This window comes from Fomitiporia mediterranea (genome assembly GCF_000271605.1).
Source record: "Fomitiporia mediterranea MF3/22 unplaced genomic scaffold FOMMEscaffold_5, whole genome shotgun sequence".
Classification (NCBI taxonomy): domain Eukaryota; kingdom Fungi; phylum Basidiomycota; class Agaricomycetes; order Hymenochaetales; family Hymenochaetaceae; genus Fomitiporia; species Fomitiporia mediterranea.
Genome location: NW_006760390.1, coordinates 2028002 through 2055026, shown reverse-complemented (window position 1 = coordinate 2055026; position 27025 = coordinate 2028002). Strand labels below are relative to the sequence as shown.

General features: G+C 48.0%; 14 protein-coding genes across 14 annotated transcripts; 4 read left to right on the top strand and 10 right to left on the bottom strand.

Moving 5' to 3' along the window:
- Nucleotides 1-624: 624 nt before the first annotated feature.
- On the top strand, nt 625-1942 carry FOMMEDRAFT_27904 (uncharacterized protein; the record flags this gene model as incomplete). The annotated part of the gene is made up of 9 exons (XM_007265660.1): nt 625-766; nt 824-867; nt 915-942; nt 1020-1140; nt 1192-1339; nt 1395-1442; nt 1483-1625; nt 1709-1717; nt 1771-1942. 9 exons carry the CDS (start codon nt 625-627, stop codon nt 1940-1942), a joined length of 855 nt encoding a protein of 284 aa, XP_007265722.1.
- A 263-nt stretch (nt 1943-2205) lies between these two features.
- Nucleotides 2206-4100, bottom strand: FOMMEDRAFT_106598 (uncharacterized protein). The gene is made up of 5 exons (XM_007265659.1): nt 3828-4100; nt 3728-3771; nt 3398-3670; nt 2751-3348; nt 2206-2684 (listed from the first exon to the last, which is right to left on the bottom strand). Exons 1-5 carry the CDS (start codon nt 3948-3950, stop codon nt 2484-2486), a joined length of 1239 nt encoding a protein of 412 aa, XP_007265721.1. The 5' UTR covers nt 3951-4100; the 3' UTR covers nt 2206-2483.
- A 302-nt stretch (nt 4101-4402) lies between these two features.
- On the top strand, nt 4403-4600 carry FOMMEDRAFT_83654 (uncharacterized protein; the record flags this gene model as incomplete). The annotated part of the gene is made up of 1 exon (XM_007265658.1): nt 4403-4600. The coding sequence occupies one exon, from the start codon at nt 4403-4405 to the stop codon at nt 4598-4600; it is 198 nt and encodes a 65-aa protein (XP_007265720.1).
- Nucleotides 4601-4667: 67 nt separating this feature from the next.
- Nucleotides 4668-5515, bottom strand: FOMMEDRAFT_140179 (uncharacterized protein). The gene is made up of 2 exons (XM_007265657.1): nt 5219-5515; nt 4668-5157 (listed from the first exon to the last, which is right to left on the bottom strand). The coding sequence occupies exons 1-2, from the start codon at nt 5458-5460 to the stop codon at nt 4740-4742; spliced, it is 660 nt and encodes a 219-aa protein (XP_007265719.1). The 5' UTR covers nt 5461-5515; the 3' UTR covers nt 4668-4739.
- A 626-nt stretch (nt 5516-6141) lies between these two features.
- On the bottom strand, nt 6142-7652 carry FOMMEDRAFT_106595 (RTA1-domain-containing protein; the record flags this gene model as incomplete). The annotated part of the gene is made up of 10 exons (XM_007265656.1): nt 7637-7652; nt 7481-7580; nt 7271-7421; nt 7089-7201; nt 7006-7028; nt 6872-6951; nt 6776-6816; nt 6543-6705; nt 6400-6470; nt 6142-6338 (listed from the first exon to the last, which is right to left on the bottom strand). Exons 1-10 carry the CDS (start codon nt 7637-7639, stop codon nt 6142-6144), a joined length of 942 nt encoding a protein of 313 aa, XP_007265718.1. The 5' UTR covers nt 7640-7652.
- Nucleotides 7653-8160: 508 nt separating this feature from the next.
- FOMMEDRAFT_83427 (uncharacterized protein) lies at nt 8161-8404 on the bottom strand (the record flags this gene model as incomplete). Its single annotated transcript, XM_007265655.1, has 2 exons — nt 8161-8217; nt 8282-8404. Coding segments are annotated over 2 exons (180 nt in total), but the record flags the coding sequence as incomplete, so codon positions are not given.
- FOMMEDRAFT_82108 (uncharacterized protein) lies at nt 8395-9326 on the bottom strand (the record flags this gene model as incomplete). The annotated part of the gene is made up of 3 exons (XM_007265654.1): nt 8395-8557; nt 8609-8827; nt 9052-9326. 3 exons carry the CDS (start codon nt 9324-9326, stop codon nt 8395-8397), a joined length of 657 nt encoding a protein of 218 aa, XP_007265716.1.
- A 786-nt stretch (nt 9327-10112) lies between these two features.
- FOMMEDRAFT_27899 (uncharacterized protein) lies at nt 10113-11642 on the bottom strand (the record flags this gene model as incomplete). The annotated part of the gene is made up of 4 exons (XM_007265653.1): nt 10113-10175; nt 10231-10996; nt 11056-11235; nt 11287-11642. 4 exons carry the CDS (start codon nt 11640-11642, stop codon nt 10113-10115), a joined length of 1365 nt encoding a protein of 454 aa, XP_007265715.1.
- A 3544-nt stretch (nt 11643-15186) lies between these two features.
- On the top strand, nt 15187-18239 carry FOMMEDRAFT_121644 (uncharacterized protein). The gene is made up of 4 exons (XM_007265652.1): nt 15187-15824; nt 15894-16359; nt 16417-17188; nt 17245-18239. Exons 1-4 carry the CDS (start codon nt 15240-15242, stop codon nt 17804-17806), a joined length of 2385 nt encoding a protein of 794 aa, XP_007265714.1. The 5' UTR covers nt 15187-15239; the 3' UTR covers nt 17807-18239.
- Nucleotides 18240-18320: 81 nt separating this feature from the next.
- Nucleotides 18321-18658, bottom strand: FOMMEDRAFT_155240 (uncharacterized protein; the record flags this gene model as incomplete). The annotated part of the gene is made up of 2 exons (XM_007265651.1): nt 18321-18385; nt 18415-18658. The coding sequence occupies 2 exons, from the start codon at nt 18656-18658 to the stop codon at nt 18321-18323; spliced, it is 309 nt and encodes a 102-aa protein (XP_007265713.1).
- A 1031-nt stretch (nt 18659-19689) lies between these two features.
- FOMMEDRAFT_140176 (uncharacterized protein) lies at nt 19690-21171 on the bottom strand (the record flags this gene model as incomplete). Its single annotated transcript, XM_007265650.1, has 6 exons — nt 19690-20043; nt 20116-20623; nt 20680-20765; nt 20822-20869; nt 20926-20978; nt 21098-21171. 6 exons carry the CDS (start codon nt 21169-21171, stop codon nt 19742-19744), a joined length of 1071 nt encoding a protein of 356 aa, XP_007265712.1. The 3' UTR covers nt 19690-19741.
- A 211-nt stretch (nt 21172-21382) lies between these two features.
- On the top strand, nt 21383-22324 carry FOMMEDRAFT_140175 (SGS-domain-containing protein; the record flags this gene model as incomplete). Its single annotated transcript, XM_007265649.1, has 4 exons — nt 21383-21477; nt 21536-21632; nt 21716-21881; nt 21950-22324. 4 exons carry the CDS (start codon nt 21383-21385, stop codon nt 22294-22296), a joined length of 705 nt encoding a protein of 234 aa, XP_007265711.1. The 3' UTR covers nt 22297-22324.
- Nucleotides 22325-22438: 114 nt separating this feature from the next.
- Nucleotides 22439-24892, bottom strand: FOMMEDRAFT_19411 (uncharacterized protein). The gene is made up of 5 exons (XM_007265648.1): nt 24550-24892; nt 24166-24496; nt 23898-24111; nt 23645-23840; nt 22439-23586 (listed from the first exon to the last, which is right to left on the bottom strand). The coding sequence occupies exons 1-5, from the start codon at nt 24828-24830 to the stop codon at nt 22539-22541; spliced, it is 2070 nt and encodes a 689-aa protein (XP_007265710.1). The 5' UTR covers nt 24831-24892; the 3' UTR covers nt 22439-22538.
- A 405-nt stretch (nt 24893-25297) lies between these two features.
- On the bottom strand, nt 25298-26915 carry FOMMEDRAFT_19409 (ras-domain-containing protein). The gene is made up of 8 exons (XM_007265647.1): nt 26822-26915; nt 26729-26755; nt 26619-26672; nt 26468-26550; nt 26380-26411; nt 26262-26324; nt 26053-26207; nt 25298-25989 (listed from the first exon to the last, which is right to left on the bottom strand). Exons 1-8 carry the CDS (start codon nt 26874-26876, stop codon nt 25712-25714), a joined length of 747 nt encoding a protein of 248 aa, XP_007265709.1. The 5' UTR covers nt 26877-26915; the 3' UTR covers nt 25298-25711.
- Nucleotides 26916-27025: the final 110 nt, after the last annotated feature.

The window sequence follows — 27025 nt, the reverse complement described above, 5'->3', positions numbered from 1 at the left end:
GTTCCATAGAAGGTGCCTCAGTGGCAAACGGAAAAGGTTGAGATTGAGATGTGATGAACCGTTAGAATAAGCTTGAGTGTGTCGTCGATGGCATCCTACGTTCGTTGGCAACAATCGTCGTGTTGCATGTGTCTGGCGTGTGAAATGCACCAGTAGATTGTTGATGTTGTGAAGGAGACCGTGTGACCCCAGTGTAAATATCATGTGAAGTTTGATATTCAAAGTTGTAAGTTCAGAATTGCATGTTTTACATAATGACTCGGTTATACAATGTTGATCAGTCAAATAAATCACGATAACGGTTGCCATAGTCTCAGATGATATAAACTACATTACAAGCAATGACGAACGATGATGGAATACCTTCCATCATACATTCTACATCTGAGACATACCTACATAGTATATATAGACTAACTAATCAATGGACAATGAAGCAAGCCGCGAGAGAGCGAGCCGAGTCCACTATCCCCCCTCTTTGTGTGATCTCTCTAAGCCTCTCACATAACCTCTCTTTCCCCTTTCTTAACAATCATTCCGAGTTGGAAAGGAATACAAACTAAGAAAAGATGCTAAAAGGCTTTGGAGGGACCTGCAATTGATCTGGAAGTTTTGGATTCTTATATGCCCCACAATATTCATACTGCAGAAAATGCGTGTGCATTTCTGGAGAAGAAAAAGAAATGGACCTCTAAACCTGATGATTGGAACGTCAGAGATGTAAACACGGATGATAAATTGAAAAACTGGAACAAATCACACGCTGGTTGTAAACGCAAGCGGGATGAACCTTCATGACGTAGCTCTCCATCCAGCTTCGTAGAAGAAATCATTCCCGATTCTGATGAATATGAGGATCCCTCGAGCGTGAGTATATTCTTCTCTTTCGTCCATGGGTGCTAAACACCATGTAGGTTGCATCAACTTCCGGGCAGTCATCCAGTACGTTCCGTGGTACCTTGGGTGATGTCAGTCTAAGAGCATTTCCTAAGAAGCCTCGGAAACTATTTGGGATGTAGAATCTCGCTGGAATGACGAAGCAGTAAACAAAAAAGCGGCTAGCATTCGTATAATAAACAAAATCGATGACGTATCTCCAGTCGGACCAGACTTCATTTATTTGGAGGCCTCGCGCAATTAGTGAGTTTACTCATCTCAAACCTGAGTCATCCGCTCACGACTTAAACACAGCGCAGAAGGAATCTGTCAGTCAAAGCCAGATTTTCTCCCTAGTTGCGATTGCAAAGATGGATGCAAAGACCCTCTTCTGTGTCCATGCGTAGCAAAATCGCAATGCATAGACGATAATGGCAAACCCTCTCCAGCTTACGATAGAAAGGTTCGTTTCCCGTTCAATAAACCTCATAAGTAGCATTACTGACCTGCGCAACAAGGGCCTTTTTCTGTTCAACCACACGCGGGAGGTAGTCGAATGCAATCAGGTAACTAGTCCTTTCTCCGGTGATTGAAACCAATTCTAAGAGTGCAGCAGAACTGCTCATGCCGAAGTTGCAACAACAATGTGTCGCAAAGAGCAAGGAAAGTACCTCTGGAAGTATTCAAGGCGCGAAAGAACGGCTGGGGCGTGCGGCCGAGCGTTTTCGTTCCGCGTGGAACAGTGCTCGGTCTGTTTACTGGGTGGGCTATTGTCTTTTCGTTCTATTCCGTCCACTTCACTCACAGTGGAGACTGTATGATCTCTCCGCAGTACGCTGATGTAAGTTTACGGAAGGCAGTACACAACCTCTGCTAAACTTGGAGTTGTTGCAGGAAAAGAGGTGATGCAGCCACATTAGGTCCGGAAGACAGGCAATTCAGTTTCGACCTTGATACTCGAGATGACGATCCAGAGTACCAAGACGCTCCTAAATATACCATTGCCGCTCACGCTTCAGGTGTGTTCAGTGTCGATCAATTTTCTCTTTGCATACCTAAACTTTGACGCAGGGAACTGGTCAAGATTCATAAAGTGCGTGCGCTTCCATGGTATATACTCACATCTATCCACATTCTTAACAATGATTGTGCTCCTCAAGTCACTCCTGTGGACCCTCAGCAATAGTATACTCAGTCGTAATAGACACATCCCTCCGCGTACGTTTCGACTCTACTATGACAATAATAATTTAATAATCAAAAGTTACATGTTGAATAATTAGGATAATATGCCATACTTAGCATTCGTTGCATGTGAAGACATTCCTGCGGGGAAGGAGATTACGATTGATTATAACCCTAAGGGTATCATTACTGCGATGGAGAAGAAAAAGGGCAAGGGTAAAGGTAAGATGAAGTTAAGTGGAACGCCATGCGTTTGTGGGGGTGAAGTGTGCAGGGGTTTCATTTGACGTTCCTATTGACTCCTTTCTTTCCTTCTTTCTTTCTTCCTTGCTCTCTATGCTGTATGTATCAAATTTCTCGGCATGAAATGTATATATGCAATGACGAATGCATGGACGGAATTACGACGCTTCTGTGACAATTCAACTACCAGCCTTGTGGGCATTGAGCGATTCGTACGCCAGTGCGGCGAAAGCGAACACTATCATGCCCGCTCCTATCACAGTCCACAACGTTAAAGTGCTAGCGGCGTTCCCGAAGATTAGGTCGGAAATAATGACCAGAACGGTAGTAAGTAGGCCACCAACGGACGTAACGATAGGCCCCCAAGTGGCTAGCATTATCTATAAACAGAATGGGTTATGAGTCGACGCTGAATAAATGATAACAAAGTATAAATTGCGCCTGACCATGAACGTCGCGAGGAATGTTAAGGCGGATACGCCAATCCCGCAGATCGCTAGCAGAGTTTTCGTGTCGCTTGGCCAGACAAAAGGTTCAATGGACGTCAGATGCAAAATCGGCATGGGTATCCATAAAGCGATCAAGGTCATAATCCCGATGCCACTGGTCAAAGCATTCGTGTAGAGACCGAAAGGCAGTGGATAGACAACGTCGTCCGCAAGGTTTAGTCCTTCAATGTCGTCATCGTTAACTAAAGCTTCATCCACGCTATCTGACGAGACCGACAGCCTACGCCAGGCACCTCGGTCTTCATCCTCTGCTTCGGAGGGCGGTACAGCATACATGTTGTACAAGACCTGGTAAAGCGCATAGGTCACTGAAGCGGCTAGCGCGAGCATATTCCCGAAAAATGGCGCCTTGATGTCCTCGGAGTCTGAGGAACCCGTCGGATGATTACCCCCGTAAATAACTACCATGACACCTATGCTAGCGATGACTACCGCCGCGAGCCGCCTTGGCTCCCATGAAGTATGTTTCAATTTGACTGACATGACGTACGCCCAAAAGGCATTCGAATTCCAAATAGCGGTGACATCGCTCACTCTGCATATACATAAGAGATGCCACGACATGAAAGAGGGACTGGACTAACGAAGCATAGTTAAGAGCAACAAACCAGAGCAAGGCTGGAGTTGTTATTCCAACAGTACACCACGTAATGACTGCAAGGAGTCTATGTATCGGAAAGTCCAAGATACCATTATGGCCAAGCTCCGACGCTGCTGGTGAGAAGGCAGTTGTAAAGTTCTCCTTGAAAGACTTGGAAAGACCGAGTAGATATGACTTTACTGGGAACGGTGTAGTGCAGCGAAGATAGAGGAGATGTAGTGGGAAAATAAGCGTCATCGCAGAATGGGCAATATAACTATATGGTTTGTCGCTAAGCTGACTTGGTAAATGTGTATGGACAGAGGGTGCTTACAATAAGAAGTAAGGTTGTCTATAGTTCCGGCTTGATTCAACATACTGCATGGACATGATTTCTAACTAGCCATTTCAGGTCGAATGAGCACCTGACGCACCTCTGTTAATTGACTCTCCGCGACAAAGCCTAGGAGCATTAATATGAAGATAATGGTAGCACACTTTCCGTCGAGCGTACTAGATCCTCCGGCCGCCACTCGAGCTTCTTGAGTTCCAGGCATAGATTCCGCGGACGTAAAATACTCGTGATGCGCCCAAGAAATGTCGTCGAAAGCGTAATAGAAACAGATGCGAGAACTTTCTTCCGCGTGCTAGCTTGGCATAAGAGAAATGGGATGATAGCTACGAGCGTCCGAGGTGTTCAGAGTTTCCCCTATGTGGGCGAAGGCGAAGAAATAGAAGAATCAGTGGTGTGGATGTTAAGCGGGAAAATATGCACGTGACACGGAGCTGACACTTTTGGACAGAGCTAATGGCCTTCACTCAACTCTGCATCGTGCACGCAACCATGCTGCGCTCGCTGCTGCTTCGACGCTTTGCGATGCCACGAAGCACGCAGTTATCGTCATTACTCGGTCGCCAGAGCCTTCCGCGGCCATCTCTACCTCATTCACTTGCACTCAACAACCTCCGACAGTCAAAAACGCATTCCGTGCCTCCTCTCGCCCGTGGCATGAAAGTACGTTCTTCGGTCAAACTCATGTGCGATGGATGCGCTATTGTAAAAAGGAAGGGGAGGGTATACGTTATCTGTTCTCGAAATCCAAAACACAAGCAGGTGAGTCATATTCTATCCCTCAATTTTGCGTTCCTTGAATTAAAATCGGCATTTTCATCCTCGCTTTCAGCGTCAAGGCTAGAGCCTCGATAGAGTTTTTACAACAAGATATATCATTACACCAAGGTCGTGGTAGTCAGACCAAGAAGGAGGGAGGGTGGGGGTGTTGTTCACGGAGTGCATGTATTTCACCGCAAACACTTATTTCACTTCACTCCTTCACTCTGCTTCATCACTTGCGTGTCCACATCTGAAACTCATATTCGATGCCCTTCTCTCGCTGCGTGCCCTGTGGTACTTCACCGCCAATCCACGCCTCGAGTTCATCATGTGTCGCCTGTGTCCAGAGAGGAGTACCATCCTGTGCCTTAGCATTTCGAAACTCCGGGAAAAACACGTCGCAATCCTCGAATTCCGGTGAAAGAATGCGAGTCATCAAGATTCGGTCTGCTATTGTAACCTGCTTCTCCTGGCCGGAAAGTGCGGAAAGTTCAAGGGCTGTTTTGTAAATGGATGCTCCTCCAATAATGAATGCTCGGTGTAAGTTATCCGCAGGATTCGCCACACTTGCAATAGCATCTTGGAAACTCGTTTGCACGGAGACACCGACTGTAGGTTGTCCGGCGTTCACCTGGCTGTCGGTCTGTTCCCTTAATTATTCACCAGCTTAACACCAAGATGCTTTAAATATAACAAGCAAACTATACACACTTGAGATAATTGGAATCGCTAGTAATAATAATATTCCGGCGTTGCTTGAGCGGCCTGTTCCTCAGAGGGATACTCTCCCAAGTATTTCTGCCCATGATGACCGCATTGATGCCACCTTCAGGTGCATGCGTTGTGACTCGAGCAAAGTACGCCATGTCACGGGAAAGACGCCAGGGTAATTGACCTCCTTGGCCTATGCCATTTGCAAGAGTAGCGGCAACAATGAGGGTGAGCGAGGGCATGGTGGTGCTTAGGAAAGAGGGGGTAGATATGGGGACGTGGGGCGGCCGCAGGCTCCACACCTTTGCCAGGTATTTATACAGTCTGCTAGCTGCTGGAGGACGAGAAGGAGAACGTCTGGTCAAAAATGTCAAATAAACGCGACGCATTTGTTTGTAATTAGTTTGTTCCATTCCATTTTTGGCGCGTAAACTTTCTTTACAATAATGCACAGTAGAACTGTGAGTCACTAATAAATAAGACTGTAAAAAGGACTCAGCCAGAGGGTTACACCATTGAGAAGGTGTTTAATCGTAAAAATATAAAATATTTATTCGGTCTCTGCTCCTTCAAATAACGTCTGTTACCTGCCTGTTGTTTCTTTGACACTTGAAATACCCTGATGCTTGAGCAGAATACGGATAAAATCAAAGCAGTTACAACCGGGTATATGCAGTTAGGCGTTTAAATACGCTTTCCCCTCGAATGTCTCCACTGACATTAATAATTCCATCTACTTGTAGACAAGACAACATGTGTGCCATACACTATCTAGAATTTGAGAAGTATTTTAAACAAATTAGTCCGTTCGAATAGTCCGAAAATAAGAAAGGGAACACATCAAGGTCGTTTCAAAGCATTGAACAACAGAAATCGCACGAAAAGAAAAAAAAGGAGCGAAAATAAATATACTACTAGAAAATCTACACAGCATTGCTTCCATTTTTCTGCTTCTCCCAAGCACGAGTTGCATACTCCGTCTGTGCCAAATCGTCCTCCGAACTCCTTTGGCTGCCTTTAGCAGGTGGCCTGCGGTCATTAATATGTGCTAGTAAGAAGCCAGGGTGGAAGAAGTTCATAGTGTAGATGGCAAGCACGATCATGCCTCCATCCAATACATCTACGTTCACATGCATCAGCTCCAAAGTCCGACGATGGAAGGAGGGGAGAGGGGGACTTACTGAAGTACACTTCGGTCTCGATAATCCGGCCATTCCATCCATCCGCGAGTTCAATCGTCCGATAAATAGCACTAGATAGGGGGGGAAAACAAACTGTCAAACTCTGCCATCAAAATGAAACTGCAGTACCTGAACAAACATACCGAATCAATAAACACGACGTGCTGAATGAAAGCCCGATAACCATAAGTTGAATTCGGCGGTCGAAAGATCCACGTGTTGCAATAGCCTCTTGGCGCCTGGGCTTGTCCGAAAGGTAGCGATAGAAGAATTCAATACCGAGGATAATGTAGATTGTGATTGCGACTAGAAACAGAATAGGCATGACACATGAGTCATTGTTATGTCTTCAGTCCGGCACTGATAGGTGACTCACTCAACTGGAAGACAATTCCTCCAAGCATGATGTTACCGCCTCTATAGTTCACTTGAGCTCAGTGGACCGAAAAGCGTGTAGGAACTAAAAACTTACGTTGTGGCGTCTCCACTTCCGTCCGCCGCTGATGATGCAGTTGCTCCTCCGACTGCTTGTATAACAAGTGCGACAACGTCCTAAACCCATCTATCAATACCTACAGCACATAAAACTATGCAGATGATACGTACAGCCGAGCAAAAAATGATAGTATCTAACAAGGGATTATTTATCAAACATCGTCCAGGCTTAGACGAAAACATCAAGTACTTACACCACTTCGGAGTCAAACGACTGTACTGCGCTCCCAGATAGCCGATAAGTATTCCGAGTATGACAAAGTTCGCTGCTAGAAGTGGCGTCGGAGAAATGATGGTCGCGCATATTCTACAAAGGTTTAGTCATCGCTCTGGATCAGCATCGAATATGATTCCGTTGATGACGAAGATGACTGACTGCATTAAGAACGGATCCTGTGCGTTCCCAAGGAATGTCTTGCTCGACCACAGGCGTCCTGCCCATCCAATGATCTCGCCTATTCCAGCGAGTACAACGGTTGGAAGTAGCCACCATAATCTGAAGCGGATAGCCTGTCCAAGGTGAATTACTTGACGATAAAAATGAGTCAGATGAGTTTATCCAATGGTAAGGAGGGAAACAACTTACTGGTTGAGAGTGAATACAGAGCGACAAAAAGAGCACAGATCCACAGAGTCGGGATGTACCCATACTGCAGGTCGTCTTTATCAACACCAGCAGGGATTGTCTAATCAAAAGAATGTTAGGAAATACTATTTCATAAAGGTGGAGGCGAGGACGTACCATGGTGAAAGTCTACGGTCAAGGGGAATCGGGGGAAATGAGGGGAGTCGAGTCAGATTATTTTTGACGTTCATCCTGAAGGAAACATCGTGTTATATATAATATTCCACGCCGCTCATGCCTGACAGGGACAATTAGCAAATAAAGCATATAGCGGACCAAAATGCGAGAAGGCGTGGGATACAACAGCCACCAGCGCGGGCGGTAAAGAGATATCATTCGTGGTTCCCCTGCTGCGTAGACATGATGCATGTCAGTAAGCAGCTTATGCAGTGTAGTCTAGTGGGCGGGACTACCTAATTAGGAAGCCATGTAAGCCGGACTGTTGTCCGAGTGCTAACGACATTACGCTGCGGTCGTAATCATCGCAAGTTTCAAGCACAGCTTTCTGAATTTCAATACTTCGGCTACAGATCTTGCGCTGAAAATGAGAAAACCGCAGCTTGATAGAGACAAAGATACTGGATTCCGCAGTTACTAAGCGTACACCGCATTTCTTCGTATTATCTGAATGAACGACACTCTTAGTTCCTCAGGGCAGCTTCGGCAACACGTTTACTATCTGTGATGAATCCATAGCTCTGCAGACAAGACCACCAGTCAGATAAAGTTTTTCTTAAGCTTTATGTAAGATACATGGCGTACATTCCCAGCGTTGTAACAAACGTTCTCAAATCCTCCTTCCGGCGAAGTCGTCGCCGTTGCGTCTTGCACGAGGACAATGTCATAACCGCGATAATATGCATCAATCAATGTACCTAGAACACACTATGATGCAACTCAAGTAAGACTACGTAAGGCACTAATTTTGTAGTACGTTTCACCTGGTCGGCGTTAACGCCACTCATAAATAACGTTTCGATACCCTCTTCTTGGAGATAAAGGTCGAGGGAACTTTGTGGTCCCCATAGTCCACTCATCCTACATTGCAATCAGCACGAACAACATGAAATCCAGGGTGCGGATACCAACCTATTCTTATGAATCCAGACATCTGTCCCTTCCCTCTTACCCCTTTCATATTCCTCTTGCAATGGTCCATACAACTCAGAGTTCTGAGCTCCGCGCATAAGTAGCGGACCAAAGTTACCAGGAAGCTCGGCTCCGAAGCCTCCGCTCCCGCTCTTCATGAACCCACGCACAAGGCTCGGAGGTATTGTATGCAACTCATATTGAGTTAATCCCCAGTTGCTAAAGCAGTGTTAGATCAAGCACGAAGGAATGAAGATAAAAGTAAGAGCATACACCCAGACGATCTTAACTCCCGCAGCACGCAGTGGCGGGATCATCTTCAACAGCGGATCGACACATTTCAGACCCTTCGGATGATCACGTAGGTCGGGATGCAAAAAGAAGCTTTACCCGCATTCATCATCAGCGCAGTTCCGCACGTTGCTAGTACTTGGAAGGCTTACTTCTGCATATCAATAACTACCAACGCACTCTTCCTCGGGTCCACCCGTATCATCCGCTCCTTGTCAACAGCAATATCCAATAATCCTTTCGGCTTTGCGGGTGCTATTTTTGGTACTTCTTTGCTATCCGCTAGTGCCTCATCTTTCTCTATCTTTGAACCACTGTATAGATGCACCGAGCGCGACAGGTCGACGAGTCCATCAGGGTACTCCACCCACCAACTCGCGGCGTTCCCATACTCAGTTGGCACTTCTACGTGCGGACGTGTCGCCATAGCCATGATAGGTGTGTCGTGAATGGGCAATGGCGCTTCCACTGTGGATACGTCTGTCATTTAAACTTTGCTCGTCCAGAGGACAAGCCTCAGGAATCAGGGATATTCGTTGGTCTGTTGAAGGGTGGCAGGAGCGCTCGACAACTTGAGAACGCGTATGTATACATAGCTTGGGAGATATTGCGAACGCATGCCAGTTCTAATATAGTTCATGGGAGTCCTGGATAAACAGGTAATCGGTTCCTAATATAATTTCCTTTCTAGGCATGCAATGTTACACACATTTGTCATCCATGTACTAATTTTCACTCGTTCAAAATATAAAATAACACTTAGGTTCGAAAGTTGCAGCATCGGCAAAGCTAACTACGAACGTCTAAATAAAAGAATTACAGTCGAAAAGCTCATCGAAAGAGATGTCAAAAGGAAAGATCGAACGAATGAGCGGCTACCTACGAGTGTCCATATATACAGAGGAGTGCTGCAAAAGAATAGGAGGCTTACAAGTCTTGTATGAGTATGCCAGTCCGTTATGTCTGTGTATCTGTATTATGGATGAGGTCATGAGTGGTAATGCGGTGGAGGGGAAGGGTGGTCAATGCGGTATGATGCGATATATCGTAAGGAGTGCGAGTTAAAAAATAAGACATCACAGGAGACCAAGGCAAAAAGAAAACGATGCAAAAAAATATGCAGACGAGTTGAGACCGTCGTCTTTGCGAAGGTAAGGTAAGAAAATAGAAATCTGAATGTCCAAGCAATGCGAGAGCGTAAATGGATGGTACATTATGAATGCTTTTCGTCGTCAGAATATTCACTGATGCTGGCGTTGCTGGGCAGGTTCCGTACCTTGGGATGTCCAAGTCAGGTGAATCCAGAGGTTAAGAAAGCAGCGTTCACTTACCCCAAGCACAGGCCTCGAATAGTCTTCGTCATCTCGTAGGCCCGACGCAGTTGTGTCCGCCCGAGTAAGTCGCGATGCTAGAGCGGGATCGAGTCTGTCATCAGCACGTCCGTCAGCTTCCTCTTTCTTTGCAGATGATGGCCTCAGTGGATTGCGTGGAGGTGGAGTCGGTGGTGGCCCGGCAACCATTTGCGCAGGTCCAGGACTTTCTGGAGGCGTTCGGCTCGAGATTCCCGCAGCAGCAAGGAGTGGTTCATAGGAACTGAAGCTATATGAGCGACTGTGTGTCCCTGCTCCATTTTCACCGCTTGTATTGCTGTTACTAGTCCCGCTAGGCTGTCGATGGTGGCCACCGAGCCTGTATTCGGCCGAGGAGGGACTCCCCGGAGGAGGGCTGGATGTACGAGCGGCAATGTATCCGTCTCGTCCCGTGTATGCACCTCCTTGTGCATGTGGGTATCCCACGTACGGATCAAACATGACTCCGTCAACTGGGCGAAGACCGCCACCGTCATCCATGTATGCGGAAGGTGGACGAGCAGTTACCGGTGGTGCAGCATTCTGCATCATACTATGTTCCGTATCGTCGTCTTCATCTTCCAATGGCGAACGATGACCGGCGGGTGCAGCAATCGCAGCCTCTCGCTCAAGTAATCGCTTTCTGCGCCGGCGATGTATCGAAAAGATGATCCATATGCATACAGATGCTGCTGCGAGGCCAACGATCAGGAATACTCCCGCAACTGCCCCTTTGTTTTTGAAGAACCTGCATACAAACAAGGAACTGAGTTATACATAGCGAGCGGATACGACATTATGACGTACTGAGAACCCCCTCCACCACCGTCTGAACTTAGCGTGGGATTCACCACGATCTGAGTGATAGTAGACAGTTGGCCATCCGAGTTCGTAGATGTAAGAGTAGAAGTAAACTGCGACGGAGTGCTTGTTATTGTCTGGCCGTCAGAGGTTACTGTGAAGAGCAGAGTGCTGGAAAGTGTTGTCCTATGCAAGAATTTGTTAGCACAATTTCTTGACAGGAGCATAGACACTTACTCTTGGGCTACTACGGTGGTATTGCCCTGGACCAGCGTTGTACTCGACAAAGAGGACCGAGTGGAAGTCGGTGTCTCACTACTCGATGTAGAAGTGGTAGTCGTCGTGGGAGTTTCTGAAGTCGTTGTGGGGCTTGTTGTAGTCGTGGTTGGCGGGTTGGAAGTAGTTGTCGTTGTCGTTGTCGGGTCCGAAGTGGTTGTAGTTGGCGATGTCGAAGTTGTAGTAGTCGTACCAGGATCACTAGTCGTCGTGGTTGTCGTTGTGTCTGACGTAATGGGATCGGTATTAGAAGAGACCGTAGACTGACTGGACGATGACACTGTAGTACCAGATGACGAGTCAGATGATGTCGACATAGTTGTTGTTTGTGATTGGGTAGTGGACGACGGAGGACTGGAAGAGGATGCAGAACTCGTGCTCTCACTTGTGGAAGCCGAGGTCGTCTGAGAGGCCGTTGTAGCAATGGTGGCAGTGGTGGCAGTGGTCGTGGCAGTCCTTGGCAAAGATCAGCGCAAGTCCTCGAAAATTCAATATTTGCCTGATACATACTGGGTGATACCGGAGGTTGAAGAGGCTGTTGTTAGAGGAGGGGAAGACGACGTAGAGGCCGACGTAAGGGAGGACGCGGAGGTTGCGATTGAAGAGAGGGAGGAAGACGTGGACATGGATTGTCGAGTGTCCGTATTAGAGAAAGAGGGCGTGGACGTGACCGTAGACGAGGTATTATCGGAGGATTGAGAAGAGGATGTGGGAACGCGAGAGTCGGTCGATGTCGGGCCGCCGGCCGATGTTTGAGTTATTTGAGTTGAAGACGTCGAGAGCGAACGAGACCCAGTCGTAGGCGCAGAGGATGTCGAAGACATACAGAGAGGGCAAGAGAGAGTGCGTGCGTTGAGTGAAAGTGGTGAAGCACCGGATGGAGGGGCGGTTCAGAGTGAACGGCAGAGGGAGTTGTCGGGAAGATGCGTAGACGACATAAGCAGAACGTGGAAGAGAGACAAGTCAGTGCACAGGTATGAGATTGGATTGGAACAGGAGAGATGAGGGGCAGGAGGGCAATTGAACGGAATGAGAATGGATAAGAGAGGAGCCGCTCCTCATCCCGATTTTGGGACTGGCTCGTTGCGGAAGGAGAACACTGTGTACGATGGCAACTTACCTGACTGATCCTGACGAGCTACGAGAGGGCCTACCATCTCTTGATCATTGTTGTCGCCGGTGTCGTCGACGAGAGCTGTGGTGGTGGTGAACGTGAGTTGAGTGTGAGGGCGTGAAGGGATACGGAACTTTGTTGACTGTTGTTGTCGGACATTGTCGATTACAGAAGACCCGCTGCGGTGCTTCCGTCCGAAATAATGACGTTTGACGTGTGGCGCGGCACAGCTCCTTCCATTCTTAGCAAATCCGTGCCTGACTCTCATTCACCATGTTCTCTCTGCTCCCTGCTCTCTGCTCAACCTGCTTGCCGCGCCCTCTCATCTTCGCCATTGGGCCAAGCACTGCGCATGCATATGGCAGAGCACATATCCTTTACTGCGGTACCGTCGTATTGCCATTTTCGCAGGGTTTGTTCGGCCTGCCCACGTTTCTGGGCAATGCCCGTCTACGCGCATGGACTCTGATCGCCGCCGTGGAACAGCTCAGGTTGCATTCCTTCCCAATTCAATCAATGCTCCATTTTACAACCGGCATCGCGGCCTGCACTCAGTTCAAACAGATTCTGCTTTCCCGCTCCAATTACAGAAGGAGTCGCTCATTTGCTTATCACGCCGCGTGGCCGTCTTCTCACTTCCCATCTCAATGACCGTGTTGCAATTCTTCACTTCCCGCGACGTACAGCATTGTCAATAACGGAAATTTCTTAACTTCCGCATCCTCAGTATAAATACTGTCCCGAAGAGAATTCTGACTCAACTATCCAACCTGACAACACTGGCCTTCCACTTGTTAATATCGAATGTAACGAGCGGCATCGAACTATACTTAATACTGGCGAATCCCGACTGCCTCGAATCCTTGCGGTCAACGCGAAGCATGTCCTGCTTTCCTATTGCCTCGTTTACTCGCTTTCAGGACGTTTTCACATACAAGTTCGAGCTTCTAAAACCGGCTCTTACAAAGGTTCTCTTCTTGCTTGCATCTACTTCTGTGTTCGGTGAAGATAAAATTTGCTCATGTTCTATCTTGCTTGAGACCGAAGGGACGGGCATCAGGGATGAGAAGTATTGGCTGAATGCGAATATCCCTCCTTCCAGACCTCTCGCATCCCCGAGTGGCGGTTCCGATGCGGTGAAATGCGCTCGCTGTCATCGACATCATCGACTGCAACAACTTGATGGAGGAACAACAGATTCTCCCCACCTTTTTTGCCGACAAGTGCTACCGTTTCTCCAAAAGCAAGGCATCATCCACTCCACGTGGTTGAAAACATTTGTAAAGTAGCGTTCTCTAATCTCTTCGCGGCTGCTGGCTCTCTTCCAGACAGGAGGTCGCTTATGCGATGACTTAATCGTATCTCTTAACGACAAGTGCTACCTTGCTATAAATATATGTCCCTCATATGGAGAGACTACGTCAAGTGACCATATTTATCCTTGAATTGGCCGAAAGAACATTGATTAAGCCCTTGATATCCGGGCATGCACGCTCCAAGCGCTAGTTGTTCTCCGTGTACGTACAAGACGGGGATTCGAGACGTATAAATGGCCCTTGAGTCGAATGCATGGGAGTGCAGGTTCACCCAGAAGAACGAGCCGCAATTTACATGCGGGCCTAATTAGTGATCCAAGTCCCTGTATGTGATCATCTTTTACCATGAGAAAACTACCGCTCACGAAACTCACATATATCTTTAAAATATTCTCTCAGACCGCAGTTGAGTGTACGAAATTACACGGCTTCATGCGGGCACGAGCACAAGGATGTGGGTCGCTATTCTTCCGTCGGAGCATCCACGCAGGCATATTTAAGTACTGAGGTGATCCTGATTTTCTAACTACAATCATGATCAACCTCATGCATCCAAGGATATATATTTACGCTTAGGTCTGAGCGCCTCTATAAACTTGGCATGATGCTTCCACGGTTTATTTCTTCTACAAATTGTCCAATACGCCATCATTAATAAATCCAGGGAAAGTGCTCGTAATAGAGCGTTGTTGCTTGGCTTTCTATAAATGGTACAGAGCGGGATTGATGGATGGAGAGCGCTGTGTCGGTTGTTTGGCCGTAACGGATGAGACCAACACATCTTTGCGAGCGCCACACAGGATATATCTTGCTGGATAGCGGTTTGGATACGTGAGTGATACCCGAGGATGCGCTAGTGATGTTGCAATCATGTTGTGCACACAGCTATACCTCGCCCGAGAGTTTGCTTCTATATGATGCCGCGGACAACGAATCTGTGCGAGAACATGATAGTCAAAGAAGTTCACTGATGACCCACAATTTAATGCCTTTCGGAGACTGTAAACTTTGACCACCTGAGGGTGGATGGAAACGGATTCATTCCCGTGACTATTTCTTGGCAAGAAGAAAGAAATATATAAGGGGGATCACGCACGTTGAGGAGAAAGCAGCAGCGCTGATAAGTGAAACAGACGCGGATCCGTATGCGAAGGGGCATGTCGGTGCCTTGCAGCAATGCTAGTGGAAATGTGGACTGTGCAAAGCAAAGTGGCTGGAAGTAGGAATATGCAGTGAAAAATGCGAGAGATGCAGAGCAGAGAGAAATGAAATATAAGTAAGATGGACGGGAGTTGTGCGTGGGAAATGATAGCAGACTGAGAAAGGCTGTACTTTACATAGCGATTGTCTCTCTTACACAGACCAGTTCTGCTTGCCTCGTCAAAACGACTGCGGGGACCAGCCGCTTCTCTATTTATCATCCGACACATACACACTCCTTTGCTCTTCTCTCCCTCTCTCCACCAGCCCCGCTATTTTTAAATATGCCTTTTCGTCTCAATCTTCTCTCTCCGCGCAATACTCGCAATCCAACAAACCCACGAGTCTCCATCTCTGCTGCAAGAGAGGACGACTACGACAGCTCAGACAGCACAGATTCAACAGAGACGGCACGCTCTTGCTTTCACTCCGCCCCCGAGGCGCGCGACCACAATGTGTATGTCGCGTCGTCCTCCACCTCTCTCCCGGCCGGCGCGTCCTACCGTGGGTCGTCCGAATTTCTCCTCCACCCGACCCATTCGCACGAACCCGGCAGACTGTCCGCCTCCTCATCCACAGTCCCGACGCCAATTCCTTCCCGTAGTGGGTCGCCGCTTCCTCAGTTCTACTCGTCCGCGCAAAGTTCGTCGTGCACTTCGGACGCGGATAGCGAACCGACCAGCCCTTTGCTGCCTCGCAACCGACGAAACCGGTGGTGGAACGATGACGGGCGGCGTTGGTGGGTGGCATCCCGTGAAAGCCGGAGAAGACGGCGTCGAAGAGGAGGCTGGTGCAGTCCAAGATCCATCAAGAGAATCATAAGGGTGATTCTTCGTCACCCGCTTTTCCCAACGCAGCCCACCTCGATTGTGAGTACTCGGCCTCCGGCGGTGTTTAGTGTCGGCTAATGATTTTAAAATACTGATTTACTTTTCTAGCTCTTAACCTTACTAGTTCTCACCATTTTCGGCATTTTACTTACACTCTTCTTAATTCACGTCTTGAATCCCGACAAGGAGCCTTTGCCGTGGCGCGCTTACTGTTCGATACCCTCCAGCTCTACGTCGCCCCCTTCGCTGAGTGCCACAGCGTATTCTCCTGGATTTCCGTTCAATTCTCTCTCTCCCTCGGATGTCTCGTCCCTTTCATCATTTATTAGCAACACGTTCCCGCCACCTCACTTTGATGATTTTCCTCCGGCCGGTGTATTTTTGGGAATTTTCACGATGGATTCTGCTGTTGAACGGCGTATGCTTGTGAGAAGCACGTGGGCGAGCCATGAGCGCAGTCGAAATGGCGCTGGCGCTGGCGACGGTGGTTTAGGGACCAGTCGATCCATTGTACGGTTCGTCGTAGGCAAGCCAAGAAGTAGCTGGGAAAGGCGAATTCAGTTAGAGGCTGAAAGTGAGTTGCACGATTTGTTGCTCTTCGTGTGCTGTCTTACATGGGACTCTTTGCTAGCATATAACGACATGATTGTGCTACCCATTCCTGAAAACATGAATTCCGGAAAAACGCATGCCTTCTTCACCTGGGCTTCGACTGAAGCATGGGTCCCTCCTTTACCGGATAACTATAATCGTACTCTCTCGCCCAATTTTTCTTACACGAATGTTACGGCGAACCACACGATTCCTCTTGCCAAACATGACCCTGTTCATGTTCGTAGAGAATTAGCCATGACTGGCCAACAGAAACCATGGGTACGGCCCGACTTCGTTGTGAAAGTGGACGACGACTCGTTTGTCATGCTTGCTGAATTGGAAGCCCGCTTGCGTGTTGAGCTGCACACGAAAACACGCAATTCACTCAATGGTGACACGCTGGTGTCGCGCCATCCTGATCCAGACACGGAACTTCCACATAGTGAGATGCCGGAGCCGGACGTGCACAAGTCCAGCTCCACGAGTGCACATCTCATCAACTCTACCGCTGTTGTGCACCAGGAGCCCCGGGCTCCGGTGCCTCACGTATTTTCGACCCCGTCTCCGCATGACGACCCACTTATTTATTGGGGTTACTTGGTCAAAAATCAGTTTATGGCAGGCGAATTGTATGCATTGAGTTGGAGCCTATCGGAATGGGTGTCGCGGGATCCGGTAGTGAAGGGTATGACGAAGGGGAAGGAAGACAAACAGGTGGCCAAGTGGATGAGAGTTCATCCTCGGGCTTCCGAGGTGCGATGGAAGAGTGAGAGATGTTGGATTTATGACCATCCCCGAGCGGGCACAGTGTATGTATTTTCCCTCTTCCTTTAATAATTCATATTAAAATATTGGATTATGACAGGTACTCGCATGGCTATTTGTTCCCATCAGAAGCAACAAGGATACGCAAAAACATTCTTTCATACCTCGGTTCTGTGCCGACTCTCTTCGGCGATCCATCACCCTCCACACCAACGGCTGCAGCGCCTGTAGGCGGTGACGACTCCGCGTCTCCGACATCGTGGGCTTACTCGAGCGTATCAACCTTTGGCGTACGGTATGATCCACCACTATCAAACCTCACCACTTTACAAGGCATAGAAGCGCTTGTGGAGGGCTCAGATATGTCAATGCTAAAGGAAGGTGGTGACTTTACTGCCAAAGACGCTTGGATGGTACGCGAAGGGCGACGAAAACGTTACGAGGACAAGCGTGTTGGTGGGACCATCGTGGTGCACTTCATTAAAAAGAACCCATGGTTTTTGGAGACTGCGCTTGCGCTTCTTGAGGGCGAGGAGATGACTTCGAGGGAGCGAGTGCTCAGTCCGCCTGAAAGCAAGACAATGGGTGCGAATGCCGTCAATTATTTGGATTCTACCTTGTCGGACAGAGTGGCAGTACAACTAAATCGTGGTGGACGATAGCGTCAGCAGGAGCTGCTCGGTCAGTTTTCTGCCATTTTATCTCTCGTATTGCTTTGTGAGAGGAGTCTACTCGGAGGGATTTGTGCTTGAATCTCCGTTAACAACAACACCACTTTTTTTGCTAAGTGTACCATAATATTAATACCCTCAAAATTCAAAATTCCAAAAAGCATGTACAACTGCCCACACACGCATACCTTCCTTCATCGCTGCGCTCCCTCGATTATTGTTCATTCTTTTTTTCACCTCCTGCTTCATGTGAGCGGCAGCAGCTACCATTACACACAACTCCTTTCATATTGACCTGACCCCCCCTTTTTTTTATTTCTATGCACGTATAGACTTGCAAAACCATTCGTTTTCTCCTTCCCTACCTTCTGCGAAGTAAAATATTATCTGGACTGTTAGTTAGTTAGCCAGCTTTTTTCTTTGTTTATTCTATACCACAGCTCTTCAATGGATTTCTTTTCTTTCCGATCAATCAGTGGTTGGATGAGTATTCGACGGATGGTCTTTATCTTCCATTCTCCTTTGCATCGAGGTGCGTACAGTGTTGATACATGACAATAACTGCTCGCTCTGGTCCTCCTACTTCAGTTAGTGCAGACCTTTTCCGTATACTTTCTTCCGACTCGACCGTTGCTTCATTTCATCCCAGAATACTGCAAGCTTTACTCTCTTCGCTCCGAGCTTCGGAGATGTACCGGATTGGCCGTCTTCAGGTAGAGTGAAGCTTCCTCCGATACGGGTCTCAATCTTCGTGACGATGATATCACCATTGTCGCTTGCAAGTCCATCGCAGAGGAATGCGATGTATGTAAGCCATGGAGCAACGTGTTGGTCTGCTATCATGACGGAGACTTAATTGCCTAGAAAACAGATGAATGGAATTATTCGGAAGTTAGACGACTGCGAACTCGATGTCATGGACAATTAACACACTTAAGAAAAGTGGTCCAATAATCTCCTTATTCAGAGTAATGAGTACCTTCTTGAGTTTCATGGACCACAAGTTGTCTGCAATCTTGTAGTATTCATCATGTACAGTCTTCTGTTCCTGTAAGAGTACTTTATCTTCTTTATTGACAGTGCTAAAGACAGCCACTAAGAACTCAGCTTCCACCTCCTTACTTTCTCAGAGCTTTCTTGTTTGTTCTAATACCTGAATCTGAACATGTTAGCCTGAAGAGAGGAAAGAAGCAACAGTGTTGTGTTGACCGGTGAAGAAAGGTAAGAGAGTCTCTGCTTTATGTGCTAGTTTTTGCGAGACATAGTTGTAGTATTTCAGACAATTTAGGTTGGCGTCTTCATAGTGTAGAAGCTTGATAAATGACGGAGCAGCTGAGGAGAGAGCAGGTGTGATAGACGCTAGCAGTTCTGGAGCCGGAAGTGAACAGACAGTATGCATTCCTGGGTGGCACAATTGATTTTTGAGGAAATGTAGGGTCAAGTTTTTGGCCCTACCTAGTTTCAGAATCATCAGTGGCAGCTTGATCGAAACTACAACAATGCTTACCAAGGTCAACAATCCTGAGTTCTATCTCATCTTCACTGTAACCTTTGTCTTCACTATAGTGAAGATTAAGTGTCTTGTAAAAGATATATTGTCTAGCTAGTACAACTAACAATGCAAGCAGAGCTTATAAGGTGTTCAGAATCCAAATCACAACCAGATCCGTAGGATGACTACTGTGCTTTTCACACCTGATGAAGACCAGATTGATGTCGGGTAGTAATAAAGAACAGCTTTGGGCGTATGAGCATCTTCAGGCATTGTGGAAGTAAAATGCAGAGTAACTCAGCCAAAGATCGAAGACATCAGGATTCAGGAAAGGAGACGCTTCTCACGTCATCAGAGGAAGTTGAAGTGATCGACGCGCTGCTTTGAGATGCGTACTATTACAAGATTCATTTTACTTCATTTCTCCCTTTCATTCAGAACAGACTTTCCCCATACACTTTCTTCCAACTCGACCGTTGCTTCATCTCATCCCAAAATGCTGCAAGCTTCACCCTCTTCGCGCCAGGCGTTATCTCTAATGACGGGTCTGGAACCTGGTTAGGTGTGGGCGATGCAACGGATTGGAAGTCCTTAGGTAAAGTGAAACCTCCTCCAATACGGGTCTCGATCTTCGCGACAATGGTATCACCATCATCACTTGTGAGGCCATCGCAGAGGAACGCAATGCGTGCCAGCCATGGGGCAAGGTGTAGATCCACTATGGATACTTGATCACCTGGATAAGTGCACGGGAAGTCAGATGACCGCGAAGTCGACACCAGAAACACGCGTGCACTCTATGACGTACCCAAGGAGAACGGGCCAGTAATCTCCTTGTTCAGACTTACGAGCGCCTTCTTGAGTTTGACTGACCAACGATCGTTTGCAGTCGCGCGGTATTCATCACGCGCAGCCTTCTCTTCTGGAGAAAGTGCGGCGTCCTCCTTATCAGCAGCACCGAAGACCGTCACGAGGAAGTCAGCCTCCACTTTCTTGCTGTCCCAAAGCTTTCGTGTCCTTTCCGATGCCTGAATCTGCGCGTTCTGGCTCGCAGTGATGTAAGAGCTGATAGCATCGCGTCTTCCAGAGAAGAAAGGCAAGAGCGTCTCCGCTGTCCGCTTCAATGTTGACTGAGAAGCGTAATTAAAGACTCTGATTTTAGGACTCGCATCGTCCGAATGCAGCAGGTCGATGATCACCGATGCAGTTGAGGAAAGTGCAATCGTGGCAGGTGCCAACGCTGGAGCTGGAGCAGAGGAGACTGTATGCGTACGAGAAATTGCGGAGCGCGATTTGTCCAGGAACTCCAGCACAGACTACGTAAGGAGATAGGATGAGCGAATGATGCGTGGAGCCAAGGCAGGTAGACTACCTTCGTATCCGTGACCGCCTTGTATCGATGGTCGTCGTCGGGAGCGAGGGTCTTTTCGAGTGGCACGACAAGCGTTGGTACAGTTCCTTTAAACGTACATTTAGCATGTATTATCGTCAATGAGCGATGGCCATTGCATTACCCTGTGGATTGATTCTGAGGAAACTTAAAGACAGGTTTTCGGCCTTGCCTATTTGTTATCAATATTATTGGCGGTTGTCTTGCATAGTTCACGATGATGCTCACCGAGATCAACAATCTTGCGCTCTAGTTCGTCTTCTCCATAGCCCTTCTCCTCTCTAGAACGAAATTTCAGACGGTTAAAGGAGACACGGCTTATAGACAACTGACAAGGCAAGGAGAGCTGTGTTTCGTTTGTGCGATTAGCCTGGAGACTTTCCACTGTAATCGTAATTACACACCGCATGCAGACCATATTGACGATGGGTTGTAGTAGAGAATGGCCTTGGGTATATGCGAGGTTTCAGACATGGTGGAGGTAAATAGCAGAAGCGTTAAAACTAATAAAAGGACGCGTCTTGTGTCATATCGGAGCGGCGGCACCTGAGTGATCGACGCGTCCGCCACGCGCCTGTCTTAGTCTAAAGCAATCTCGAACTTTCTCTGCCACCTTGTTTCAACGCCTCACAAAAGGTCGCCTTCATCTTCTGCATTTCTTTCTTTCTCTCTATCTCACTTCACGATGTCCGAAGCAACTGACCCCGCCGTTGTATCAAACGAAGCTCCTCCCGCAGAAGAGAAACCAGCGGAACCAGTTCAGGAAATAACTGAGCCACGGTAAGTCGCGTCCGAGCCGCTACATGCGTGCAATTGACTGAAACGCCACATATTCCAGTCACTCATTCTACGAAACAGATGAGAAACTCACACTCGAGATATTTGACAAAGGCGCAAACCCGGATGAAGTAGCAATCAAGTTCGAGCCTCGTACAGTAAGTCAAGTCCCATCTAATAACCCCATCCTTCCTCTCTACTTTCGTTTGTTGCTCTTGTTACTAAAGCCAATTCGATGTAGTTCACATACCAAAATGGCTCAACGAAAAGACTTATTCTCCAGCCTCTGAAAGGCGAAATCGACATAGAGGCGAGTAACTTCTCTGTTGGGAAAGTCAAAGTCGAAGTCCGATTCGTGAAGCGTGCACAAGGACGATGGGGTGCTCTTGTTGGTGATACGCCAGATGGTAAGTATGCTCCCTCTTGCGCCTTTCCTCCTCAAATTACTCACAATTTATTATCCTATGACATAAAGTCCTTGCAACGACACCCCTCCCAGCTCCCGTATCACCACCCGTCCCCGAAGAACCTTCCGTCAAACCCAAACCTCGAAAGAACTGGGACAGCATCACAACCGCCATCTTATCAACCGACAAAGAAGTATCCATTAACGACGACCCCAACGCTGGTGGCGACGCCGCTGTTAATAACTTCTTCCAAAAACTGTATAGCAACGCCGACGAGGAGACCAGACGGGCGATGATGAAGAGTTACGTTGAGAGTAATGGAACTACTCTTAGCACGAATTGGGCTGAAGTAAGTAAGGGGAAAGTTGAGGGGAAGGCTCCTGAGGGTTCGATTATGAAGAAATGGGAATCATGAGTGTCTGAGTGTATGCTCTATGTATTCCTCTGTATTCCTGTCTTGTTATCCTCAATGAGAAATTCTATTTGGAACGAATTTAAGCATACATTCCGAAAGAGAGTATTGTACAAAACATGTTTTATATATACATATAGTCATGGCATACATGAGATCGTGTTTTACGATATGATACACCTCCCACAAGTGGGATCCTATACTTCCGTTCTCTAATGTCTTGATACACAGTTCGACTGACGTTATCAAGATTCTTCCGAACGTTGTATTGTAGCACTAGTAGCTGACAATCGAAGTGGATTCCGCTTCGGTCGCGGCAAAGGTTCGGTCCTCGTTGATACAGATCGCCCAAGGAATGTATTTGAGAACGGATTGGCGTTGAGAGACTTCGTCGAGTCTTCCGCAGCGGAGAATTGTGGAGTCGTTGGTGAATGACCAGCGGAAGAATCAGGAGGCGTCAATGGACGATAAGCTTGATTTGTCTGAATCCGAATGGGTTGAACGGGTTGCTTGGTCGCGGCGTCCGCCGCAGTATCTAGTGGACTTGAGAATGGATTGCGCGGGTCACCATCATTGACCACAGCTCTCGGTGGAAGCGAAGGGAACTGTGACTCGGGACTACGCTTCGTCTCCCGTTCATAAATCTTATAATCATCTTCATCCTTCTCCGGCACAGCAGGAAGCGAAGGCGGATAAATCGAAGGACTGGAAGGTGTAGGAGAAGGAGAACGGCGCTCGGGTGCGGAAGCGGGTTCCGACGACTCGCGCACAGGCTTAGCCTCCGTGAAGTCACTAGTAACCGCTATGCTTACTCCTTCTCCAGGCGGAGTATTAAGCCGTGCTTCACCCGTCGGGTTATACCGATAATAGTCGCTGAACGGACCGTTGTATGTCTCAACATTTCCAGGTGGTTTTCTGACAATGCCAGTCAAACCTAAAGCGCCTCTGTGCGAGTCACCAGAATAAGAATTTTGAGAACCAGCGCGCTGCATGGTGCCATCGTGTCCAGCGCTGGGACCGCTTCGAAGGCTAGGAGCCATCAAGTAACGCTGAGGATCGTCCCCATATAACCCAGGTGGAAGACTACGCCCGCCGACAGCTTGATAAGTTGTTGGCTGCTGAGACATCTCTGGAGGCCCAGAGAATCGTCGGAACTGGGCATTGGCCAGGGATCCGCGAGCAAGCCTCTGGCGTCTGCGGCGACAGCACCAGACAATGCCACCTGCGAAAGCCAGAATTGCCAGTGCAACAACAGTGAACACGCCAGCTACGGCGCCTTTGTTATCAAAGAATCTAAATGGATCACTTTAGTTCTATTATGCATGTATGATTCCGGACCAGAAAGACTTACGTCGAATCATTCAAGGTTGACACACTAGGAATAGATGTAGGATTGGCGAAGACACTGGTGAAAGTCTGGGGAGGAGATCCATTCTTGCCACTTTCAACAGAGATACTCGTGATAAACGCAGGAGTAGTGGTAAAAGTTGAGCTTCCGGATGTAATCGTGACAGCCCTTGCTGTTGCGAGAGTCGAGTCGACATGCACTGCAGAAAAAAAACGTTATCATAAGAAGTGGGTTGTGTTTGTGGTAGTCGACGTACCACTAGTGGCCGACGAAGCTACGCCAATTAAGCTATTTCCCAGATTTGTACCAGTTGAATCTGATGCCGTTGTTTGGGTACCTCCAGTATCTCCGTTTGACGGAGAATCTTGCCGCACAACACCAGATGAAGAAGACCCGCTTGGTTGAGGAGATCCTGCTGCCGTAGTAGTTGACTTCTGCTCTGTAGTGCCCGAGGTAGTCGGAACAGGTGCCTAGTAGAAGTAGATAAGACCTACTGTAAAGTTTGATGAGAAAAATGCAAATACCTGGTTAGTCGTGCCTGTCTGACTCGGACTATCGGAAGGCGTGGTCTGGGCGTTTTGTGTAGAGACACTTGTAGGAGTCGTAGCTGCCACTGAAGTCGTTGCTTCTTTCGATGAAGTCGACGGCGTTGGGCTTGGCTGCGCAGGCGTATTATTGTCAGGACGGGAAGGAGCGGAAGACGAGGAAGCAGATGATGTTGAGGGTGATTGCTCATTGGACTTAGGTACCTGACTCTTTGCTGAACCGGTGTCGGCGGCAGAAGCTACAGAGGACAATGCTGAAGAGGCTGCAACGTTCTTGGGCACAGTAGTGAAGACTCTATCTGAAGATGACCTGTGAAGACATGAGTCGAAAATAATGCACTGCTGAACATTAAGCAGACATACGTGGCAGAGGTTTCTTCAGCAGGGGCGGAGGTGGCAGACGGTGTGAACGACCCGGGTATGACACTGGCCGATGGTTCAGCAGCGCTTGCTATGGGCTTGGACAAGATTGCTGATTCTGAAGCCGACTGCGAGTTTGTCATAGACGGAATGGCCGAAATAGCACTGTCCGAGACCAAGAACTTTTCTGCAGCGAGCTCAAATGCATCCCCTAAAGACGGAGGAGAATCCAAGCGGGCACGTCCTCGGAGGACAGGATTAGCATTAGCAACGGGACGAGACATAGCAGCACGGAGTGCAACTACATGGACCGAGAGACGGAGAGGGAGTACCAGCAAGAGTGGGAGGAAAGCTGCGGAGATGCCACGACGACAAGGACATTTTCAGTGCTGCATATACTAACGAAAATATGGATAGAAGGGACGGAGTCTGAGCTGGCAGGACAGAATCCGGACCTCGCGGGAGAGCAGATCATGCAGTCAGAGGCTGTATCTTTCCCGCCCATACGTGTCCTCCCTCTCAGGGGCCCCACTACATGCGATGTATATCCTGAGAAGCCATACATTCTGTGTGTTCCTCGTGAACAGTGCGCCGTTAAGCCTGAGTAGTCCGATTAGACACCCCGCCAGCTGGCAGAATACACAAACTTATCGTCACGCGTCTCCTTCATCGCGCGTTCTGCCTCTTTCTCGGTAATGTTATCATGTGCATCTCGTTTCTCATTTTCAAAAACAAACATGCATATTATTATCCGATATAGATCCTCTGCAATAAGGTACAAATGAGAAAGATAGCAATATTCTAACGATCGGAATGAACGGAATCCGTGCTGCGGGCCCGGTTTACTCGCGTGAACAAAACCAATATATCCTGGGAAATCAATCACTGCTAATGAATACGGAGTGGGTGAAACAAGTCTTGCTGGGTATAGTCTTTAGCATGGTATGAGCCTATGAGAGCGAAAACATTCAACAACATATGGACACCTGGGAACACTTGGCGCTGCCTGAGCGAAACAACTGTCAATGCAAAGTTGCTTCAGATGTCAGGGGTGGACAAGACAAGGCTTACCCAGGCCTAGGCCAGACTCGTCGAGCAAGGAAACAGGATCATCCATAATCCAGACGTACTCCCTCGCTAGCCCCGACGAGCCAAACCTCGACACCTAACAGCACCTTCCTCCCGTGCCTGGAATCCAGCTCTTCATCTTCAATTTGATCGAACCACGTCTCCTTCCGCTACTGGAACTGCCACTGCCAAAGCTAAATCGACTCGAGCTATTTATTCGCCGGAGTGCGCGATCTCCGTAGCTGACGCCACTGCCAGCTTTCTCTGGGTTCAGCTCTCCAGACTCAATTAGGAGCAAGATCTGACGGGCGACGAGCATAAAGGGCGCCTCGACATTTTCGCCTGTTAATGAAGACGTTTCTATGATATGTACCCCTGAAGTTAAGTTACAGTCAGCAGTGCCGCACTATCTAAACAAGTCGATAACTGTGTACTCACCATGCTGAGATGCCCATCTACTCGCTTCTGCCCACTCTACCTCCCGTTCATCATCCCTGTCAGATTTGTTGCCCACTAGTACCGTAACCAGGTTCGTACTGCCTAATGCCCGGGCGTCATCAAGCCACCGAGATAAATTCACATATGAGTTTCGACTACCCGCGCAAGCTCATTAGCCTCGTTGTGATTGGAGACGAATGGAGACTTACTCCGTTATATCGTATACGAGAATAGCCCCAGCTGCACCCCTGTAATAACTCCGTGTTACTGATCTACACAATTGCTTATGAGCCAAGGCTTCCTCGTCATCAACGAACCAATTCATACCGGAATCTTTCTTGTCCCGCCGTATCCCATAGCTTATCGACAACTGATTAGTACTTGACGCAGCTTCTTAACGGAAGTGATTACACACCTGTAATTTTATCTTTTTATCTCCTACGTTGATAGTACGACTCGAGAATTCGACTCCAATAGTATGTTGAGAGTGCGGCTTGACTTGAACGAGAACAGCGTCGGTATATGCCTCGTGTCACACGATGATGGTATTGAACTGAAACACTCACAGCAGTTCTGAGTGAAATGATGCAACAAACATGATTTCCCAGTGCCTGCTTCACCTAGTGCAACCAAAATATAAGACTGTATATTGTAAAATATAAAGAGTTGAACACACCGATGATTATGAACTTGAGTAAGAAATCTGCCGCGTGGTCAAGGGTCAGCAAAAAGTACGAACACGTCAACGAACATCAGACCCGCCACACACCGTAGGTCTCTACGAGTTCGGTCGCATTGGCATCGTCCTCATCGACATATGCCATCCTGAGTGCTGGTATGGTGGATGAAGATAGAGAGACAGGGTTCCATATGGAGGCCACTGCATTGACAGACTAGCGTCTTAGTCAATCTCGTGCGACTTCCGAGCGCGTCACCGTTCACTCCGCCACGCGCCGCATTGCACATGAAATTA

Excerpts from the sequence above, each read along its gene's own strand:
- FOMMEDRAFT_19411 (XM_007265648.1), bottom strand. The coding sequence starts at position 24,830 with ATGTCTCGTCCCGTTGCTAATGCTAATCCTGTCCTCCGAGGACGTGCC. Across the intron at positions 24,112-24,165 it reads AGACAGGCACGACTAACCAG|GCACCTGTTCCGACTACCTC; the intron begins GTATTTGCATTT and ends TACTTCTACTAG. Across the intron at positions 23,841-23,897 it reads AGCTTCGTCGGCCACTAGTG|TGCATGTCGACTCGACTCTC; the intron begins GTACGTCGACTA and ends TTTTTTCTGCAG.
- FOMMEDRAFT_121644 (XM_007265652.1), top strand. The coding sequence starts at position 15,240 with ATGCCTTTTCGTCTCAATCTTCTCTCTCCGCGCAATACTCGCAATCCA. Across the intron at positions 15,825-15,893 it reads CAACGCAGCCCACCTCGATT|CTCTTAACCTTACTAGTTCT; the intron begins GTGAGTACTCGG and ends TTACTTTTCTAG. Across the intron at positions 17,189-17,244 it reads CATCCCCGAGCGGGCACAGT|GTACTCGCATGGCTATTTGT; the intron begins GTATGTATTTTC and ends GGATTATGACAG.
- FOMMEDRAFT_106598 (XM_007265659.1), bottom strand. The coding sequence starts at position 3,950 with ATGCCTGGAACTCAAGAAGCTCGAGTGGCGGCCGGAGGATCTAGTACG. Across the intron at positions 3,349-3,397 it reads GTTGCTCTTAACTATGCTTC|AGTGAGCGATGTCACCGCTA; the intron begins GTTAGTCCAGTC and ends ATGTATATGCAG. Across the intron at positions 2,685-2,750 it reads CATTCCTCGCGACGTTCATG|ATAATGCTAGCCACTTGGGG; the intron begins GTCAGGCGCAAT and ends TTCTGTTTATAG.
- FOMMEDRAFT_140179 (XM_007265657.1), bottom strand. The coding sequence starts at position 5,460 with ATGCCCTCGCTCACCCTCATTGTTGCCGCTACTCTTGCAAATGGCATA. Across the intron at positions 5,158-5,218 it reads AGCGATTCCAATTATCTCAA|GGAACAGACCGACAGCCAGG; the intron begins GTGTGTATAGTT and ends TGAATAATTAAG.
- FOMMEDRAFT_19409 (XM_007265647.1), bottom strand. The coding sequence starts at position 26,876 with ATGGCATATGTCGATGAGGACGATGCCAATGCGACCGAACTCGTAGAG. Across the intron at positions 26,673-26,728 it reads ACTCAAGTTCATAATCATCG|GTGAAGCAGGCACTGGGAAA; the intron begins GTGTGTTCAACT and ends TGGTTGCACTAG. Across the intron at positions 26,208-26,261 it reads CTCGTATACGATATAACGGA|TCGAAACTCATATGTGAATT; the intron begins GTAAGTCTCCAT and ends TTGCGCGGGTAG.